General features: G+C 45.3%; 1 protein-coding gene across 1 annotated transcript in view; it reads right to left on the reverse strand.

Moving 5' to 3' along the window:
- Sash1 (SAM and SH3 domain containing 1) overlaps window positions 1-22,727 on the reverse strand; it is an 849,046-nt gene that overhangs the window by 101,239 nt on the left and 725,080 nt on the right. Inside the window, exon 2 of the mRNA XM_051206030.1 lies at window positions 15,190-15,318. Within this exon, the coding sequence (XP_051061987.1) occupies window positions 15,190-15,318 (129 nt within the window). The remainder of the gene's footprint in view (window positions 1-15,189; window positions 15,319-22,727) is intronic.

Below are 22,727 nucleotides of genomic sequence, written 5' to 3' on the forward strand. Positions count from 1 at the left end.
GATGTGGAGAAAAAGGATGCTTGTGCTCTGCTGGCAGGGTTCAATATAATGTCACTACTAGAGAAAACGACATGCAGTTCCTCAAAATGGCGATGGGTCTAATTCTATCTGATCAAACTGTCAGCTTCTGAAGCATACAGTTCATTTAATTATATCCGGACAGTGGTGGCACACATCTTTAACCCCAGCACTCGGGAGGCAGAGGCAGACAAATCTCTATGAGTTCTAGGCCAGCTTGGTCTACAGAGAGAGTTCCAGGACACAGAGGCTACACAAACAAACAAAGTAGTCAATCTGGGTATATTCCCCCCAACAAAGTGGATGCAGGATATATGTACTCACAGTCACGGGTAAATGGGAAAATATAGTGTATGAACACAATAGAATTACTCAATATTAGTCCATCTTAAAAACAGAAATTGTGGGCTGGCTAGAAGCAAGCCTTGACAACCTGTGTCATCAGGGCAGAAAGAGAACCGGCTTGAGAGTTGTCCTCCAACTCGAAAACATGTGTGCATATGTAAGTGCTGGTCCTATCGGAGTCCAGACGAAGTCATGTCCCGGGCCTGCAGCTGGAGTTACAGTACCATGTGTGTGGGGGGGCTAGGAACCATACTTGGGTGTTCTGCAAGAGCAGTGTGACCTCGTAACCACTCCCTAGCCCCCTAAAAGTATGTTTTAAGAAGTACGACAGATGACCAAACGTGAGTGAACACCGGAGACACTGTGCTGAGCGAAACAAGCCAATCAGAGGAGGAGCAGTACCGCAGGGGGCTTCACTTGGATGTGGCATCTAGAGTATTGAAAGTCACAGAGCCGGAAAGTACAGTGGTGGTCGCCAGGGCTAGGAGTAGGGCATTGCTGTGCAAGAAGAAAGAGCTTCAGCTCTGAAGGGGAAAGGGAAAGAATTCTGAAGGTGGGTGGTGGTGATGTTTGCACAGTTGCGCGGAAAGCACTTACCAATGCAGACAGATAATGGGGTTGGAGAGCGGTATGGTGGCATGTTCTAGCATCAAAGAATTCCACTCTCCTTTTCAACCCTACTGTGGTCAACACCTTCTCGACTGTGTCCCCCCACCCCCGACACCCCCTCCATGTCCTGTCCAGAACACTTCTGAGCTGAGAGGCCAGGCAAGCACCACCACCACTGTCTTCCTCACTGGCCCGGATGCCTAAGCCATCTTTCTCCGTACCCATCAGGTCCTAGAAGAGAGCATCTGTGGGCTGCCCCAGCTGGGAGCAGCCGCACAGAGGGGGGATTTAAACTGGGGCATCAGGAATTTGTATGCAAACAGCCGCACAGTCTAACATAAGGCAAGAACTACAACAGCACTAAGCAAATGCCAAATGGCTCCTTTCTTATCTCTGGCAGCTCAGAAGCAGGGTTACCCCTACTGGGGTGGCTTAAGCTGACTGGATCTCTTAATGCCGTCTCTCTTAATGCTGTGTGCTTTGAAGCTCATCTGGTTAAAACTAATAAGCAGAGAAACAAGCAGGTGGCTGAACAGAGTCAAATTGGAGAAAAAGGAAGGCAGGGTTCAATCAACACTCCCGCCTCCTCGTGGCAGGCCAGGTGACATGCACCCAGAAATGAGAAAAATGACCGCCTGGAGTGACCTATAGTGTCCTGTCTTTTTTTGTTCCTGTCATTCGCCTATTAAAGGGTCCAGTTGTAAGGCAGCTCTTTATCGAAGTATCGAAGAAAAATATCTCCAAGGTGTCCCATGGAAGCTTCTGGAAGCACAAAATGAGATGGGGATGCCAAGGGTATATTAGTGATATCTGGTCTCTTTCATTCCTTCTGACTTCTAGTCTCACTTTCTTTTACACACCGAGTAGAAGTTAGCAAAAGTAATAGCCACAGGGTCTCCAGCTGTGCTGGATACAGAACTTGGCCACCAAACGGAACAAGAGTCTACGGTGAGATGGAGCTGGGGGCCTCTGGGAAAAAAACAAAACTTGCCCAAGCTTCGAGGGTGGGGGAAGAGGGACAGTGAGAACCAGGACGGGTGGCTGGGGGTGGGGAGGGGAGACGAACGTGCAGGGGATGAGGGTGAAGGGCTGCAGGCAAGAACAAGCAAGAAGTGTGCTGAGAGCTGATGAGAGGGCATGGGCTCCGGCGGATAGGCGGCCCCTCAGTAGCTTCACCCTCAACCAGGCTGCACCCAGGAGCAGAAGCCCAGCGGAGCTCCCAGCCTCCAGACTCTCACCCGTAATCGTGGGGCGAAGGGCATCAGGGCAGGAACAAGGGGGCTTCCTTTCTCTCCTCTTTCTCTGTTCTTCTTCTCTTTAGAATATTTCCTCCAGCCTACCAGCATCTGCTCACACCACACACACACACACACACACACACACACACACACCACCACCACCACCACCACCACCCCCACACACAGTCCATGCACATCAGATGCTGTGATAATGAGAATGCCCGAGCTTGAGGGACGGTTAGGCCTGTGAGCTGTGTGGAGGGGTTCCTGTCTAGGGTGTGCAGGAGAGAGGGAACAGGAAGCTCGAAGAACGCCGTATTGGCATTGTTTGAAGCGCTGAGAGCTGTGCTAAGAGCAGAGCCCAGCGTCTCGTTGGGTCAGGAAGAATTACAGGTATATCCCAGACTGTGCAACTCCTAATGCAGGGTTATTTTCATGGTCTCTGCTGCTCTGCGGTCCCACAACAAACTGCTGCTATCAGAGCTTGCCACTGGACAGAATGGGGTTTGAATCAGGGACAGGCCCTGGGTTCAAGCCCTCCTTGCTCCCACAAAACTAACAAGAGAAGGTACATACCGTACCAACATTGGGGCTTGGGGGGCTGGGGTGGAACACCCTCACTTTAATGCATTTTGCTCCTGAGTTTTAGTTTTTACTGGTTCTGTTCTCACTTAATTCTGGACGTATACACTTTGATATCTATTATAAGACAACAGCCTATCTCTTAGAACCACATTAAAAAAATAGGTTTATAAAAGCAACCCCTTAAAGCATGAAAGAGCTTTTTATGACCTAATATACTTTAATTGGGAGCCTTTCCTCCTCTAATTAGATGTGTGAACCTCAACATATTTTACATTTTTATTAGCCAGAAGATTCATCTGTAATACAGGCACTTCCCTCTTGGAATCATTAATTCCAAAAATCTTTCTTGCTTTAGAACGAGCTTTTCTTATTTTTTTTAAACTATAGAATAATAGAAGTTTTTACTTTTTTTGAAAACTTTCATTTTTTTTGACGCCAAAAATATAAACACCTCCCAAATGCACAACCATTGTGACTCTTTCACACCCCAAACCCACTATTGATCAATCACACATATCCTAAACCAAGGCTTGGTCTACCTCAGAGATGCGGCAATAGACAACATACTCAGTGTGTGATCCCTATAGAAAGGTGAAGGTCAGAACTGAAGATGCCATGGAATTTTGGAACTAGCAGAAAGCTTGGACTATTTTACGAAAACTCTGCAAACTGCTGACTTGTATGTTTTAGGGAGTAAATTGTAAGTTTGGGAGGGGATGTGTGGCATGCTTTTACATGACAGAGAGCTAGTAATGTCTTCTAAAGAACACGGTCAGAGACACACACTGATATCTGCATTGAGTTCAAGACTGCCTGGGGTTATGTAGTAAGACTTCGTCTCTATCAATCAATCGATTGGTCAATCAATCGACTATAGCATTTAATGAAAAGATATCTAACTAAACGGAGATGAATGTGTATATAAAAGAAACCTTAATTATTATTCCAGTTGGCATTAATGCTTTGCCACTGTGATTTTAAGGCCAGCCCTGTCATATACCCAAGGTTTAACTGTCCCCATGTGTTGGTTTTTTGCACAACACGAGTTGGCAATTATACAAGCTGTCCCCATCCTGAAAGCAAGTCTTTCTACAGAGTCCCCACCTTAGACAGGGAGACAGCTCTTGGGGACCATCCCAGCCAGACTGTCCCTTTCACGGGCATTGTGACTTTCCTTCATCTTGGTCCCATCTTCCTAGGGGTTCAATCCATCTCCGTGGGAACTGGGGAGATCCAGAGGCTGGAGTCTGTTCTAAGCAAATCCCTGTCCCAGTGTGACTAACCCGATCTTTATCTGTGAGTGTCTTGTCCCATTGTAACATGACCTCCCTGACACATGGCTGCTGCACCTTCTATCTTAACAGCAAGTTCCTTGTGATACCAAATTACTAAAAGACACCAGAACCCTGCTAAGTGTTTGGTTTCCTTTTGTCACGTTACCATTTACCAACATTTATTCTCAGGTAAAATGCTGCATGCTATCATTTAAATCACCACATGAGGGGAAAGATGATCAAGACCAAAAGAAAGCAGCTATAAAATGCCATTTTAAAAAAAAAAAAATCTGTTACTTTGCATGCTAATGAATATGCATAATGTTTAGTTAAAATATTACGGAATCATTTTAAACATAAAAGGCTACAAGTAAAAGCAAAATATCTTTATCTTATTTCAACTTCTCCAATGGAATTTTCCCGGAGTCCCTTTTCAGTAGTGTATAAGAATGTAAACCAGGCATTGTTATAACTCATGTGTCCTGGATAGTTTGACACAAACTTGAGTCATCTGAAAGGAGGGAACTCAATTGAGAAAAAGGCCTCCATAAGATCCATTTTTTCTTAATTAGTGATTCATGGGAAAGGGCCCAGCCCATGGTGGGTAGTGCCATCCCTGGGCTGGTGGTCCTGGGTTCTATAACAAATGAGGCTGAGCAAGCCATGGGGAGTAAGTCAGTAAGCAGCATCCCTCCATGGCCTCTACATCAGCTCCCGCCTCCAGGTCCCTGCCCTATTTGAGTTCCTGCCATGACTTCCTGTGAGGATGAACAGTGATGTGGAAATGTAGGCAGAATAAACCCTTTCCTCCCCAAGTGTCTTTTTGGTCATGTTACTTCATTGCAGCAAGAGAAACCCTAAGTAAGATAGCCTGTCTATAAATCCCAGCTGCTCGGGAGACCAAAGTGTAAACATCACCAAGTCCAAGGTCAGCTGGGGCCTAGAACATAGATAAACCTGTCTGATGATGATGAAGAAGTGGAGGAAGAGGGTGAGGAGGAAGAGGAGGAGGAGGATGACAATGAGCTGGCAAGATGACTCAGTGGATAAGGATGCCTGCCACTATGTCTGACAACCTGAGTCAATCCCTGAAACCTATATGGAGGATGGAAAGAACTGACTTCTATAAATTCCCTCTGACGTACACACACACACACACACACACACACACACACACACACCACTGCATTCGAGGGAGGGGGCACACACACACAAGCAAATGGATGTAATCGTAAAGAATAATAAATTAAAAGCAATGTAAGGAATGTTGCTGAACAGTTTCCTTTAAGTTCAGAGCTGTCCCACAGAATTTCAAGGTATGTCCAGTTGTTTGATTCTATTTTAAGCAGTCTGGACCAGGCTGAGTTCTTACACCTACTTTAATTTCTTTGTCTTTATTTCTAACATTCCTTACTGTTATAGAGCGATTCCCTCTAGCGACAAATCAACAGTGTCTTCATTTCCTGCCATTTGTGTGTGGTAGGCCAAGCATCATTCATGTGTACTTGTCCACAGAGAAAGATGAGCGAAACCACCGATAATAATCCTATCTTATAGCACATTTCTACTGTAGGGATATTTTTTTTCAGTTTTACAAATGTATTGTTATACCTTCTGCAATTAAAACTTTAAAAGATTAGAACTTTGTAATATGTTTTTTATACTATCCTTTCATATACCCTTGGGTGATATATTACCCACTGATTTAACATGTAAATCCAGAGACGTCTCTTAGGAGGTCTGGGAGAAGAAAACAAAGGTTAACAAGTGGCCAGGATATTCAGAGAATTTAGCACTAACTTCCGTATTCAAATCTTCATCTTTGAAACTTTTGAAACATGCTCATTGTTAAATCTTATTAAGCCCTAACCTCCTGATATTTAGTCTTATCAATAACTAATCTCTTCCAGGTATTGGTGCACTTGGGAAACAGGCAAGGAAGATTTCTTCAAATTCTGGCGCTCTCTCTCTCTCTCTCTCTCTCTCTCTCTCTCTCTCTCTCTCTCCCTCTCTCTCTCTCTCTCTCTACCTCCCTCCTTTCCCCCTCTCCCCCTTCCTTCCCCCTCGCTCCCCCACACACAGTCTATGAAGGATAGTCATCAAAGATCTGGGCTTGCGGGACGCATAGATTGGAGCATGCCCATGGGGAGGGATGACCTCCATTTCTGCCTGGATCACTGGTTTTTGCCTCTGCCCAATGGATACCATACAACCAACTGTTCATACCCACCCCACAAGATCATTAAGAGAACTCAACAAAGTAAGAAATATGGGAACCTTATCAAACCTCCTGTGTTTTTAAAAATGTCACACTGACAATTATCAGCATGGTTATTAGCACAGCCCCCTTCACTCCAGTTCCTCAAAGCAAATAGAATGCCCTGAGGTTGAACCACGCAGAGCTGCCCTAACGATGCAGAATATATCCATCCATAATTATAACATCACTGACATGTAAAAGATTCATCAAAAACATTAAGTAGTAAAATTTTCCTTAAGTAAAAATTCTTCCTTATAAAGAAATGTTTAATCTCCATGAGCTAAGTGCCCAACTCCAACCAAGAATTCAGATAAAATACCAAAACAGATTCCGACAGATGAAAGAGATCAAAGGAATAACTTAGAGAGGAGAAGCCCACACCCTAAGGAGAAAGGACAAACACAAACACAAACACCCTTTGAAATCACAGATGGAAATCCATCTTCCCCTTGGCATTTCTGTTAAGAAAGTCATGCCTCTGCCGCCGCACTCATTAGAAAAATAATGCACACATCCAGATGTTCACGAATATTCATGACATGCTTCCAATTTGGTTTGGACTTGTCCTTGATTTATTTCTGATTAAGTCCCATCAGCTTCTGCTGGCTCTATGGGATAAATGGCGATGCCGTAGCACAAATTTAGACCATCTTCATATTTTAAGTAATTGCAGAAAGTCTCTCAAACTACCCCTTATAAATGAATAATTTATTCACAAGCCTTGGAATGCCAAAGATAGAAGCCATTGCCTCACTCCTGGATCTGAACCCTAATTCTGCTGCTAAAGGTGTGAAATGAAGTCTGCACTTGTAATGCAGAGCCTGGCATGTGGGGGAGGTAGGGCTACAAACCGACAGATGAAGGGGGTGGGGATGTTAGCCCTGGTTTTCTTTGATGAGCCATGCAAGGGTATATTACAGCAAAGATGAGAATTGTGCTCTGGGGGGGGGGGGTTCCTGAGATGTCCCACGTCAACACTGTAGCTTTGTCCTTCCAGACTCTGCACACATGGTTGAAAAGCTGAACCAGCCAATTGCCCAAAACTAATTACATCAACAGTGCACGAGTTTGCTTTCTTCTTTTTGAAGCTGGTGGTACAGGCACCTGCCAGTGGTTCCAGCATTCAGGAAGCGGAGGCATTAGGATTGCCGGAAATTCAAGGATAGCCTGCTACAGAGCAAGTACCAAGCCAGTCAGGGCCACATAGAAAAAATAGTAAGCAAGAAGAAACCTTGAGACTTGCAAACTAAAAGGGGAAAAAAGCAACTGTAGATCAAAATATTCTGCTGTAATGGGTACAGTAATCTAAAAAGAGGTTTTCAAAACATAGCCAACTATTACACTCGGTAATGGGGCTAAGGAGTCATATCTCACTGAAAGAGCGTCTGCCAGGTACATAGGAGGCTTGAGGTAAAATCCCCAGCATTTAATGGATGAATGAATCCACAAGAGAGAGGTGTGTGTGTGTGTGTGTGTGTGTGTGTGCGTAATGACCAACAGATACTTGTTTCTGCCAGAGCTGAGGTTGAAGATCAATCTAAAACGTGAATCTGAGGACCAGGAGAGGTCGACGGCGGCCATAATATCAGCTGCAAATATGAGAGCTCAGCCCCAGGCGACTGCCACACTCCATTCTCTATGGACATGTCTGTGACCCTATTCCAGATGTTAACACACACCATGCTCCAAGCAGGACTGGAAAAATAGATGGACTACTTGACCTAGGTCCGTCACAGCTCTCAAATCTGACCTCCTGCTGTCTCATCAAGGGACGTTATAGACATAGCCTAGGAAACCCCTTATAACTCCCTGAAAACACAGACAGTCGCCACTATGACAAAATATCTCAGAAAACAACTTGTAACAAGGACATATTGGTCTTGGCTCACAGTTTAAGTGGCCCACGGTTCCTTACTAGCCATGGATGGGGAGCACGTGTGTGGGGAGGCATGCTGACATGTGGCAAAGACAGGGCAAGGAAGGGAACAGTTTTTACTCCTACACCATGAACCCTAGGAACTAACCTCTTCAGGCAGGTACCCTCCTCCAGAGTCTCCCTCACCCCCCCTAACTGCCATTAATTATGATTCTATCAATGACGAATTAAAAGACCCTCTCAATACAATCATTTCCAAAATGCCCAATCCATTTAGAGCCAAGTCTTTTAATTCATGAGCCTTCCGGGGACAGTTCGCCGTCAACCCCGACGCATCCCTTTAAATTGTGTCTCATTCCAACCAAGCTGCCTCCGGTAGGTTCCAAAGTGAACATTTTTCAAAATAGCCTGAAATTAGCTTGCGTGCGATTGGCACATATAAATCACACTGTGATCTTCCATGTTAAAAAAGAAGAAGCATTTGTTAAAAGAAAACATTTAGATCACACTACAATTTTGGCAACTTGGTTTCAATATTACTGGGTTCAAAAAAAAAAAAAAAAAAGTGTCTGGCCCTGGGCCTTACTGGAAAGGCCTGGCAATGTTGCCATGTGCCTCCTGCTGCAGGGAACGCCTGATTTTTCCATGGAGAGGGTTCTTTCACTTGAGTTTCTTGGCTTTTTTTTTTTTTTTTTCTTCTCCCCAGCTGATGTGAATTCACTGGCATTCATGAATTCTCTCAGACCTATATAAGTAGGTAATAGCAAAGTTTCCCTTTCTGGCAACTGTTCCTATTTAGCTATTTTCATTTACGTCTATTTTTCTGTATGTGTGCATGCTCATGGGTGGGGGTGGGGGCCAGAGCATCAGGCAGCTTCTTTTGTTGTCTAGTTTTGAGGCAGGGTCTCTCACTGAACCTGAGGCTCACCCACTGGCCGGACCAGCCAGCTGGCTAGAGAACTCCAGCGATCTGTTTGCCTTCGCCTTCTGCCAGCACGGGAGTTGTGGACACAAACCACAATTTTTAGCTTTTGCATGCATTCTGAGGGTCTGAACTCAGGCCATCCTGTTTGAGTGGCAGATGCCTTACAGGATACTTAGCTCATCTCAGCCAGGTGCTTGTATTTTAAACAGAATACATTTGGGGTAGCTGCTTCTTCTTCCAGACACAGTGCATTTTATGGAACAAAGCCGGTAGTTTCTGGTCACTTGTGAGCAGAGAGATGAGGTTGCTGGCGTGTTACTGAAATATCCACAGAGCTGTCCCCTGTCTGACAAAAGCAACACACAGGTGTCTGTGACTGCATGAGCGGCCTGCAAAGATGTCCAAGGGAAGAAGAGAAGCCCCAAACTCATTGCCGGATTGGCAAAGTCCTCCTTAATAAACGGACGTACCATATGCCAAGCCCAAACCCAGCACCAAGAGGTCTGTTTATGGTGACATTCACTCCGTGCAATGCGCAAAAACTGCTGACTAAATTGGGACCAGCCATGGGAACACAAATGTGACTTTGTCTGCGAGCAGCCAGAGCAGGGGGCAGTGTTACCATCTGGCCTAAGATAGAATGCCTCAGTGTGTTTTGACATCAAGTGTGCGAATCCCCCGGCAGAAATGGACTTCGGGCTCCTGTCTGGGGCCCACTGATTCCGATTGCAATCTGCAAGTCAACAGTGGCCCAAAAGCTAGAGAATAATGGAAGCTAACACAAAGTGAAACAAACTGAGAACAAATGCCTCTCAGAGCAGCCAGTTTCCGAGGGTGGGGGCTCCATTTGGGGTAATTCAGGAGTATATGTAACACGGTTCTCATTTTTATCTGATGGAAACCGGAACAGGAACACTAAGGATACAGCTGTCCCATGTTCTCAGCTCTGGGTGTCTTCCCTAGCAACCCCAGTATCCTGCAGATTAAGTGACTTAACATTCTCCTTACTTCCTAGAATATTTAGGAGCTCCAAGGTGCAGAAACTATGCTTTCCACATACTCTGCCTCCTACATAGAAAAGCGATCAACAGAACACAAGAAAAATCCCCACACAGGCATATCCATCCACAGGAAGCTATGGCTAGTTAAATTCATCTGTGGCCCAACCGGCCAAGGGGCATGAAATATGGAAATATCTTTGCTTTGTCTTGTCTGAAGGACAAATCAGAACAGCACTCTGTTTGATCTCTTTCTGCATTACATAATCCAAGGTCCTGTGAAGAGTACCAGACTCTGTCCCCACAACCTGCAGTCCTCGACTTTAACTCCACAGAGCACAGGACGCTCTCTGAAGGTCTCATTTTCTCTCTCAACCTTTGACCTTCACCCAGACTATGACCTTGACCCGTGCCTTGGCTTATTCAACTTTATGCTCCCCTCTACTGTCAAGACATGTCCTCAGCCTTCCCAAATTCTTTGTATCTGAGAAGCCCAGGTGTCACTTCCAGGATGCTTCCAAACTTTCCTACTGAGCCAGGGACCCTCTTCCGCGTTCCTGTATGCCCTCAGTCTGCTAGCAACTCTCGTGCTCTTTCTGGGTAGAGAAAACATCTTTACTTGGCATCTCTAAGATGCCAACCAAGTACAGGCTCTATGCTCCTTAAATATTTTCAGTTGACTACACACATGAGCAAATTTAACAAATGCTCATCGGGATGAACCCACCTGAGGGAACTGTATGACTATGCACTACACGTTGTTTCCACTTTTAACCTCAAAAGCAATCGCCTTCAAAGAGTCTCAAAAGAATTGTGGGTGGGGGAGGAGTAAAGATGTGATATGAGCAACGGGATGCTGGGAACCACTGAAGATGGTGTCTCGCACAGGAAACTCACTGCCATGTGCTGTTTATGTGCGTGGGGCATTTCCCTAAGTAACAGCTAAAAGCCCGCACCCCTGTGCTCATGTGAATAAGTATTAATGACGATTCAGTAATAAAAAGGAACTGGAAAGAGAGAGGAAGGAAGGAAGGAAAGGAAACTTAATGGTGCCAAGTCACTTAGGGGGTCACCTACTGTTTGTCTTCTCTCCTCCTCCTCACTCTGAGATAGTTATAGATGGAGAAACTGAGGCTTGATGCTGGGGAAGTGAAACAGCCAGAATTTAACCCTTTAAACCTGTGTCCAACTCCGCAGTCCTCGAGCCTCGGCTTCCTATTTGCTAGGACAATGGATGGGTACACCACACCGGCTGTCTTTGCCACTACGTTGCTTAAGAACCGTATCTGGACAGATTACATTATCTGGGATGGTTAACTTATTAAAACTTAATCCAAAAAAAAGAAAACTATTAAAATCCCAAGAAGTAATAGTTATACCCTAGAAGCATTCCCACACCAGGGACAGTGGTTCTTCCGGTGTGCGCCTTCCGGGTAGTGCAGTGCAGTACCTTTATTTGTTTCCAGTATCCAAAGACCTGGCTGAGCCTCTGCCTGGCTCCCTTGGACACACATTACCATGATAACAACTTGGCAGAGACTCCGGGCCAGGTTTCAACAGACACCACCAACTAACTGTAGGTCACCATAGGTGGAGATGTGTGCATCAGCTCTACGCCACACCCAGGAGTACACACAAAGCTGTCTTCTGCAACACTCCGGAGCCTTAACCTCCAAGACACCTTGTACATGAATGCTGCCAGTCATAACAGGCCACCTCAAGTGTGTCCCCTTTCCTGGCCAGGGTGCCGCTCTGACAGATGCCAGACTTAGCATCACGAGAGATGAGCCCATTATGGACTTGGAAAACTGCTGCCACTTCTTACTGCATCTTCTCCCAGCCAAGAAAACAATCACATGGTGCTCAGGATGGTGCCGAATGTGTGGAAATATGGGCCTCTTCCCTGCTGCTAATGTCCCCATCACCAGTGGAAGCCAAGGCTGCAGTCCAAACACATCATCCCTTAAGGCCTATTTGGTGCTAAGTAAAAATGTTCCCCATCGATATGTGAATCAGAACCTCTGCATGGACTGTGGAGTTCCTACCATCTGCACTCCCTGTTCCCTTCCTCCACATTGGCCCCAAGGACACGCTACCAAATGCTGTATTCTAGTCAGGCCCTCGAGAAATAGCTTGTCATCTCGTCCAGAAAGGTAATTACTGACATAATTATCAAAACCTTTTATTTTTCAGGGCTAAGTCGAGCATCTCTCTAGGAAAGCCGCCCTTCTGGTTTGTTTGTTCTCCAGCTGATATGTAATTAGCTCTTAGGGATCATGGAGGGATTCTCACCCCTGACATTTCAAAGCAAAACACAAACACCTAAACACCTTTCTACACAACAGTTTTCTCAAATGCCAAAATTTATCCAGAAGGTTTAGAATAAGCCAGTCATAAAACAATTTAACCTGTCACCCCCAAGCTTCCTGGACTCTGTGTCTTTTGGTCTCAAATACAGGATGGCTTCCAACTCGCTATGGGGCAGAGGGTGGCTTTCAACTCTTGATCCTCTTGTCTCCACTTTTCAAGGGCTATGATGATAGGCATACACCAACACGCCCAGTGAATGTTGTACTGGGAACCCAAATGGAAGCTTCCTGCACTCCAGGCAAGCACTCTTATTTACTGATCTCTATCCCAGCCCCGTGAAGCTGTCTTCTACATGACTTTGCAACCACATGACACACATCCAGCCACTGTTTCTCCTATGAAATGTCTTAGGCTACTAGTACATGATGATGTCATTACCACATTGGGTAGGTTATTCTTTTTTGTTTTTTTCAAGACAGGGTTTCTCTGTGTAGCTTTGGAGGCTGTCCTGGAACTCGCTCTGTAGACCAGGCTGGCCTCGAACTCACAGAGGTCCACCTGCCTCCTGAGTGCTGGGATTAAAGGTGTGTGCCACTGACGACCGGCCTTGGGTGGGTTATTCTTTCTCAAAGCTACCTCTTAGTTTCTTTGCCAGGGCAGCCAAGGAATACAGAACACAGCTCCTCTATCTAAGTCCTCAGGCCAGAAGCGGCTGCAAACAGGTAAATATGGAGATGATGATAACTGATATGTTTGAAGGAAGGACTGAAATCCTAGACACATACTTAAAATTCAGATGGAATAAAATGAAGGGGGGTGGGTGTTTAGAGCTGAAAGTTAGAGGTGTACAAGAAAATGGATCACCGCTGTTGCAGATCATGACAAGCTAAACACTGCGAGAGGGGACTTTGAGCAAGATGCTGGCATTGTACGTGTGGCCTCACAAATGGACGAACCTGAATTGTATCTAACACAGATGTGTAGGCTCTGGAGCTGTGTGAATGACATCTGCAGATCCATTTGCAAACCTGACCAGCAGCAGCAGCTCCGACAATAATCCCCTTTCCCTCTCTGACTCGCCTGGAATTTCAGTGAAAGAAGACATGAAGGTAGCTCTCTGGGATCCTACTGATCTCTCTAAGCACAGTTTAAAAATGAACAGTCAAATCCCCAGCCTGGTTCAAATTGGTTCCCATCAATTTTACCCACTACCACCTTTGATGGGAGCTAATTAAGCTCCTGTGATTTTCCCCCCAGACTGTCTCTTTCTGCTCTGGATGAGAACTCACCAAATTAGGCCCATCTGTCTAAACAGGAAGAAGGCTACTTATTCCACTGACAGGCTTCTTCTCCTACTGAGAAGCAGCCTTAGGGGGTTCCCAGATACCTTAGGGAACTATGGTAGCCCAAAATGGACACAAGCTAGAATTTGGAGACGAGAATTCCAGTGCTGTGTCAGCCATCGAGTAGCCATCCTCAGCCATCCCTCCCTTGCACAGTGAGATGCTGTGAGAGACTACCATTCATTCAAGCGCAAGAATTAAGGGTTAGGGCTAGAGCTCAGTGGTATGGCACTTGCTTAGCATGTGACAAGGACCTGGATTTGTTCCCCAACTTTGCAAAAAAAAAAAAAAAAAAAAAAAAAAAAAAAAAGGAAAAAAAGAAAACAACCAATACCAGCAGGGCAGGTGATACACCAAAATTGGCCGAGTGCAGTGCTTGCCTGGAGTATATGAAGGCCTCCTCGGTTCCATCCCCCGCAACACATCAACCCAACCCGCCACTGCAGGTCTACGCTCTCAGCAATTGGGAACCAGAGTCCGGGGATCACTTCTTCCTACTTGGGAAGTGCAAACTTAGACTGAGATACATGAAACTCTGTCTCCAAAAATACAATAGGGCCGACGAGAAGCTACTGAGGGGCAGGAGACAGAGATGGATCCAGTTGAAAGTGGTAGGTGTAAGGGACGGGATGTTTTCCAGGCGATGTGCAGCTCAGAACTACGAGCACACGGTCAGACCAGGCCCCACTAACTTTACGGGCAGATGTTTATACTTCAGGCATATGACTTCACCATCCTTATGTGAGAGAAATAACAGTGTCTTGAAAGATAATGCCTGCAAAGCGATCCCAACGATACTAGAGAACTGCCATAAAGTGTTAAGACGTAGGACGTGATCTTTTTTAAATATTATCTGCCTCACAGATTTTTTTTTTTAATGTTCAGACAAACACTGAAACTCACATGAAAGCCCCTAATTGCCAGGGGGAGAAGCTATGACTGGCTTGTGCCTTCTTTGAATTTCAGTTTACTTTCTAAAAGCTCACTGGCAGAGACTTTACCTAACGCATATATCACACAAGGCTCTGGAGTCCATCCCCTTCACCCATGGGGTGGGGGGAGGTGACCAGAAGGAAAGAAATAAGGAAGAAAACTGAAGGTTGCCTTGACAAGTCCTCAGCTGTTAGTCAATGACAAAACATAGTATCAACTGGCCAATAACAGAAATATCCCTTCTCTTTAAGATTTATAAAAAAGAAAAGAAAGGTCTAGCTTTTCAGCAACTGCACAAGTTTGGTCAACACTCTTATCAAAAGAACAGGGTTGGTCTTGTGAGACTCTGGTGTTTCACCACATCTAGCCAGAAGCTGACAGATTGAGCCTCCCGGACCAGGGGGCTGGAAGACCCGGAGCATCAATGGGAACTGCCCTCCTCAACAGCAGCCATTTCCCACAGCCAAACGCTCACCAAATCCAGGTCCTGGGAAACTCGCCGCTTCCGAAGCTCCTCCATCCGCTCGCAAACATCAGAGAAGCAGGTATTGTAATAGTCTGCATACTGCTGAGCCAAGTCATCAATGTTTCCCAGGGAACCATCCTGAGGGGAGGAAGAGAGAGGAAGCAAACACAGGAGGTCAGGTGAGTCTCCTTTGGAAAGGCAACCCAGCATCAGATGCCCCCCCCCACCCAATCCCACTGCTGCCAAGTGTTATAGAAGCAATGACTGATACTCGTTACCTGGTACACCCCGGGCTAGGCTCGGTTTTACACGTGCCATAGAATGCCCCCGACAGTCCTTGGATACGTGACCAGTTCTTTTCCTGATTATGTTTCTGGGGAAACCAGCTCAGAGTACATGAGTAAGCTGCCTGTAGATAGATCCCAGAGCTAACAAAAAGCCAGGTCTCCCTTTGGATCTACTGAGACCAAAACCATGGCAACTCGCTTAGCCCTGCCTATCGTGGTTGAGATCGGAGCCACCAGGGATGAAGTGTAGTTAGAAGTCACCGTGACAGGGTCACTGACACCCAACCCTGGCTATGTATGCTCAGCATTTCCCAGGAAATGTCCAAAACTCTGAGTGAGTTCTTCATCTCCAGGTTCCATGGGAGGAGGCTACATCTAGGGTACCCTGTATGCCCTCACACGAGACAAAAAAAAAAAAAAAAAAAAAAAAAATAGAAAGCCTTTAGTTATTTGTGCTTGCCAGGAGTCATCGCTCATGGTTGTAGTCATTAATATTCATGTTGTTCATTAGATTTGTTATTCATTAGACATCCAGGCACAAGAGCACATGGCACAAGTTCGCCTAAATAAATAAACACACGTGTCACTTGTCTCTTCACAGAGGCGGGCTCACAGGCAGTCCTGTGAGTTTACGTCCGTTTCTGTGATCCTCTCAATTATCTAGCCTGGAGCTCATTTCTCAACCTCTTGGTGACACTGGGTTAATGACAGCCCCCACCAGACAGTAAGCAGGAATGGGGCATTGCCTCTGAACATGCCAACCGCCTGGCACACAGCAAAGATGCAATACTTGCTTACACAATGGCACTCAGTACACGAGGTGAGCATATTGCTCTTTTCCTCAAGGCTAGTGGATTCCTCAGCGCAAGTCTGAACGCGCACACAGAGGGTGACCGGGATGCTATGTCTGTTTGAACTATGCATTTATTTCTTCTATCATTGTCTTCCCCCCCAGAAGATACCTCCCCTCCTCTGCTCCATTGACTTGACCAGGAGAGCCAAGTAGAATGTGATTTTTACTAAGACAGCCACAGTACAGATGATCTAAAGTGCACACCCAAATATCCACACTGTAGACTGGCTGTCAGCCCCTTTGGTCACTAATATTAGTGCATTGTCTGTAGCAACAGATCCCTCACAGCAAAGCAGCCTTACAGACAGCAGAATTGGGGTTAAATGCCTCCTGAAGTCCTTCTGCTACAGCTTAAGCCTTAGACAGGAGGTCTACGGCAGCTAGTGACCATCTCCTCCTACTTCTGCGTTTTTTGACTTTAGGAACTAAGGGAGGGGAGAAACAGAAATTGCAATGAATGGTTTTCTAGAAATGCTCCTTCCTTTGGACCACGAACACATTCTGCCTCAGAGTTCCTAGCAAAGAGTGTGAAGAGAGAGAGATGCGGACGAGGCCAGTAAGGTCTGCGAGCATTTGAAACATGCCTGGGCAAAAGTTATTCTCCAAATACAAGTCACCTTGTCTGGAAAACCCAGGCTAGATGCAGCAGGAGAGGAGGGAGCCTACCATCTGCCCTCCAGGGTGCCTGTGAGGAGTGACGGCAAGATGGAGATAAGGGGGAGGACAAAGTGTGTGTCCAACTCACTGCCCTGCACTAGACAACAGCCAGGCCTCTGGGGAACACCGGGTCCCTCATTTTCTATGCCTTTCCACACTGTGGTGCTATCCTCACCCAGAAATTTCTGTCTTCATCCATCATAGAAACAACACGCTTGTCATGCTGGACTAAACACACAAGTTCCATCTTCTAATACCCAAGTGTCATACTTCATGTTTCCCTTTGCCCACTGTGTGTGTGTGTGTGTGTGTGTGTGTGTGTGTGTGTGTGTGTGTGTGTGTCTGTCTGTCTGTCTGTCTGTCCACTTGTCTTCACCATCTGTCTGTCTGCCTTTTTGTAAGTGCCCATTGAGGCCAGAGGAGAGTACTAGATCCTGGGTACCTAGAGTGACAGATAGTTTTGAGCCACTGTGTGAGTGCTGGAAACCAAACCTGAGTCCTCTACAAGACAGTACAAGCTCTTAACCCTAAGTCATCTATCTAGCTCTTGCCTGCTGTTTTTGAAGCAAAAAAAAAAAAAAAAAAAAAAAAATCTCCCCCTCCAAATAGATTTCCAACTTCTGTCACACACAATGAGCATTTAGTGGTGAATGTGGTTCGGCTGATGGATTACTTGCCTAATATACACAGAGCCCTAGGTTCGATCCACAGCAAAACATAAACAGAATCCAGTGAAGTGGGTCCCAACCCCTTTGGGGTGAAGACTAAACAACCCTTTCACAGAGGTCGCCCGAGACCACCCTGCATATCCAATATTTACACCACAATTTGTAACGGTAGCAAAATTACAGTTATGAAGTAGCGATGAAGATAATTTTGTTGGGGATCATCACAACATGGGGAACTGTATATATTAAGGGCCACAGCATTGGGAAGGTTGAAGATCTTAGTGCTTCATGCCTATAATCCCAGCATTTAGGAGGTGGGGGACGGGAGGATCAGAAGTTCAAGATTATCCTCAGCTAGATCACTAGTTGGAGACTAGCCTGAGACCCTGTCTCAAACAAACAAACAAACAAAATGGATGCTTATGTACAACTTTCCCTGTTGTGAACTGTGGAATCAGTCACATTGTTTCCTTGGATTGACCCAGGACACCTGAAAACATTAGAAGACAATCACTTACATAACTATATTCAAACCCTGCTCTTTTTACTCTCTTCATATGTCCTATGGATGTTCAATGTCGCCTATTTAGATATGGAGCTGTGACCACTGGTCATTTCCTCACACCAGCCCAGCAGTTGGCTTTTTAGCCCCATTCTGCATCGCTCAGAACCCCCCTGGCACTCCGGCAGCCTAGAAAAAAACATTTATGTTGCTCCCACAGAAGCAAACATCTGTTCTGCTCCAATCAGGCCACAGCCAGCCCGTATTTCACAACTTCAAAATGGCTGTGTGGCCATTCCTCATTTGTCCCTCAGTGGGTAAGAATTTAAAGTGGGTTGGCACAGCTGCCTTTACGTGCACCCGAAATCACTTTCCAGATGTGCAGTGAGTCCCTATAATTACTACCTTCGCGTGCCCTGATGATTTAAATGCCAACATGTCGAAAGACTACAAGAATGTAAGCGTGTTTTAAAAGTAGGCCTTGTCTGCCCTATCCACAAAATTATCTTTTATGTTCCAATCAAACTGAACCAAGGAAATACCTGGTGATTTTCTCCTTATCCACTCAAACTCCAAGCTCTTAAAAAAAGGGAAACTAGTAATAATGACTAGGGAGGGAGGAGACCCTGGCAACGATGAATTTTACAGTCTCGATGACAGGGATGCTCTCTGCGGGAAGTCTGGTCTCCAGACTCATCCAGGTGTATGCATTAACTATGCAAAGCTTTTTTATGGAACCGTCGTCTCGAAATCTGTTCTCTTCTGGGCAGTGGTTTTGGGTGGTGGGGGTCAGGGGAGCTAATTTATGTTGCTCTTGTTTGAGATGGGTACAGACCCATCACTCCAGGAAAGTATTTACTCCCGCATGAGCCTGGGGGGGGGGGGATTGGAGTAACCCTGCTGATCTCCCACTCCACACAGGATCTTGCTTTCTGTCTCCATTTCTGGAGACAGGGCTCTGGCTGTGTAGCCCAGGCTGACCTCAAGCACGTGTCAATCAAGCTGCTTCAGTCTCCCCAGGGTTGGAATTCCAGGTGCGAGCCAACACACCCAGCCTGCATCTTTCTCCCCAGAGGGCTCACATTAAGGGACACTGGTGACATAAATTAATCTTCTAACAAAAACTATGACTAAATCGTGTCTAAAGTTGCCATCATGAACACCATCCAGAAGACACCAAGACGTTCTTTTTTCTCCTTTTAAAATATTCAGTGTTGAGGCTAGAGAGACACTCCGGAGTCAAGGGGAGCTTGCTGCTCTTGCAGAGGACCTGAGTTCGGCTCCCAGCCCCGACATCTGGAGGCTTACAACTTATAGTCTCTCCAGCTCCGAGGCAGCTGACACATGTACAGACTCCCACACACATATTTTTAATTAGTTATTCAGTTTCTGTTCTAGAATTTATTTACTGCCTAATCAGTTTCACTTCCTTATTTTGCCTTTCTTTTTGTTTCTTACAAATTAAAATAACCCAGTGTAAAGCCTGAATTTAGGAAGAAAATAAATTTCATTTCCTTAAAAGACTGTTGAAGTCGATTGTTAAAGTGCAGGTCCTATTAAAATTCTTCCTAGAAGAAATGTTTTCCCACTCCATCTTTATAAACAAGAAAAAACAAAGGCTGCAGTCCAAGTTCTCTTTCCATACTATGGGAGTCATACGGAGTTCGCGCCTAGTACCCCCATCCACACCATCTGTGTGAATGAAGTCTGGGACACACCATCATGGTCAGGACAGTGGATGGCAACCTGTAACTTCGTCCTGAGAACACTTTTATATCTACCACTCCTCTTACAGTACAGAGCCAGCATAAAAATACCGGGATGAAGTCCTTTGAGCCAACAGTTCAGATTGAACGGAAGGCTCTTGTGACTCAGGGGAAAGAACAGCTTTGTTCTCTCAACAACTACTTTACCAGGGTCTCTCAGATTCATCCCCGATGTACTCCGTGTCTCCGGAAAATGTAAAAGTGAAGATTCTAGGAAAGCAGAAGCCCTACAGATGGCTCTTTTTGCTATTTTTTGTTCTCCTCTCCCCAGATGTCTTTTATAGCTTAGAACATCTTGACGGACTTAAAGAGGGGCAAAGGAAGCAAAACAATGAAATCAGCTCTGAAAACACCAAGAGCTACGAGGACATGGCTCCTATGTGGATTACATGCAAATGAACGCGAGCGAACCAATGGTCTTCTTATTTCTTTAAAAACAGTTATCCCGGTGTGTGTGTTTGTAGGTCATGGATGCAGGTGCCCAAGCAGTCCAGACGAGGCTATCAGGCCTCCTGGAGCTGGAGTGACAGGGTCGTTAGGAGCCGCTGATATGGGTGTTGGGGACCAAGCTCTGCTCCTCTGGAAAAGCAATTACACCTTAACCGCTGAGTTGTTTCTCCGGTCCCTAATTTCTTATACTGTTTCTATAAAGGCAAGTGCCCTATGAGAAAGCCTTGTTGTAACTCCTTAAGAGTCGAGAGGAAGAAAGGGAAGCAACTTCTTGTTTGTAATCTGTCTTTTTCTGTTCTTCTACGCACAAGCATGATGTTTTATAGACTATAATATAAACTATGCTTTATTTATGTTACTGCTTGTTCCTCAGATGGAGTTATGTGAATACACACACACACACAAACCCTACAAGCCAAATCCATTCAAAGAAATCACTATACATTATACACCACAAGGAAGCCTAGCTGATTGTCTAAAATGAATTCACAAATATTTTCATTCTTGATTGGCTTGCTTAAAGATTTTGAGCTGATGGAAACTTGGAGTAGCCTATCAGGTAAAACGGTCGCAAGCACACACAAGACTCTAATTGTGGTTTCTACACTCAGCCTCACTGAATCCCTGCAACGACACTGCTCAAACCCATCACCCCATTCCCACCCCTTCCTGTGGTACAGTTTTACAGAAATGTGTTAAATATGTAATAATTGATCTCAAACAACTGACTAATCTCTAAGGCTTCGTTCCTAGTGTTTCTACAGATGGTTTCAACTGGAACACAGGGAAAACATTAACACATAACAACTACGCATATACACTAAGGGGAATTCTGAGATCACCGAGCTGGGGCGGGAGGACTCTGGGAGTGTGTGCGCCCACATGGCAGATGGCTGGAGAAGGGTTGACTTCATGCCTTCCATTCCCCTCTCCAAAAGACCCAGAACTTGCCAGAACCTATATAAGTTAATTCTCAGTTTGGCAAATGAGGCCCCACTATTGTGTTGAGGTGTGTCCCATTTAACACAGACTGTCCCTGAGAGAAGGCAGGGTGGTACACTTTCTCATGCCTTAATGTCTGGTTCTTAAGGCTAGACTGCTGGGTTCCATAAAATCTGGAAGAAAAAAGTATGGGGGGGGTGGGGGGTAAAATGGGGCTATAGAACCCACTCAATGAGGGTTATATCTACTCACAAGCATCTATTAATATTAATTCACCCTATTTTTTAATCTACACTTCTGTAATTACAATATTAGAATGTAGTTCGGTGATACAGATTTTGTCTAGCATGTCGGAGGTTCGATCCCAGCATCATAGATAAAATGACAAAGACAAAACACACATAGCTACATCTAGAAGAGGCAACTGGCATTAAGAATACAATTTAAAACCACGAAACATGAATTTGTTGTTGTTGTTGTTGCTGCTGTTGCTGTTAATGGACAGATGAGCAAAGCGTGTCCCTTAGTTTATTTAATGTGGCTGTATGACAGGAACATATTGAAGGGAGTTGGTACTTGTAGTGTCAGGTCTCTTTGCATTACAGAATCTGAAAGATTCACTGTGTTAGCTATCAGCAATAGGAACCCAACTGAAAAGGCAGTAGAGAGCTGGGCACCAGTAACCTGCCTTTAAATACAAGTATAAATTCAACTCCCGGTGCACGCTCAGATTTAGCAGATGGCAATTTTAGATTGAACTCATTTCCCATGTCTAAACTGCCCTGAGCTTAACAGAATCCCAGATCTGGAAAGAACAGCACAGCTAGATGGACAGGAATGAAGTCACAATTTTTGGGCCATGGTCACAGATCTTGACGAGGGTGAATCACACTTTTCCCAGGCTGACCTTGGCACCCGAATTTGAGAACGCAGGCATTTTTATTAAGTGTGACTGACCAAGACCTGAGTGGGAAAAACTAGTTTATGGTATTCCCAAATTGTAGCAGTGACGTATCGCAATCACGAAACTTCTGATGACATTGTTAGACGCGCTACAGAATGCAAGTCCTTTGTCACTTCTGAGAATTCCATTCTGCTGTAGAAAGTTATATTCTGCTTGGAGCCCCGGATGGCTGTCTCCACTGGACTTCCGCTTAACTAACCTTTAGTACAAATGGAGAAACCACTGTTCTAGCCAACTCCATCAAACCTGACCAACAGCAGCCACCACACTCGTAACTCCAACTGTCCAAACTGCATTGTGACAGTACTGCCGAGAAGCCAGATATTTAAGAACTAACAGGGAAGGACTACATGGTCAGACACCATGCATGGCATCTGAGCTCCAGACATCGGCGCCTGCCATGTACTATGAATGGCCTAACATGATAATCCTGTTCTGTCTACAAATGATGAGGTCGA

This window comes from Phodopus roborovskii, unplaced genomic scaffold (assembly GCF_943737965.1).
Source record: "Phodopus roborovskii unplaced genomic scaffold, PHOROB, whole genome shotgun sequence".
Classification (NCBI taxonomy): Eukaryota; Metazoa; Chordata; class Mammalia; order Rodentia; family Cricetidae; genus Phodopus; species Phodopus roborovskii.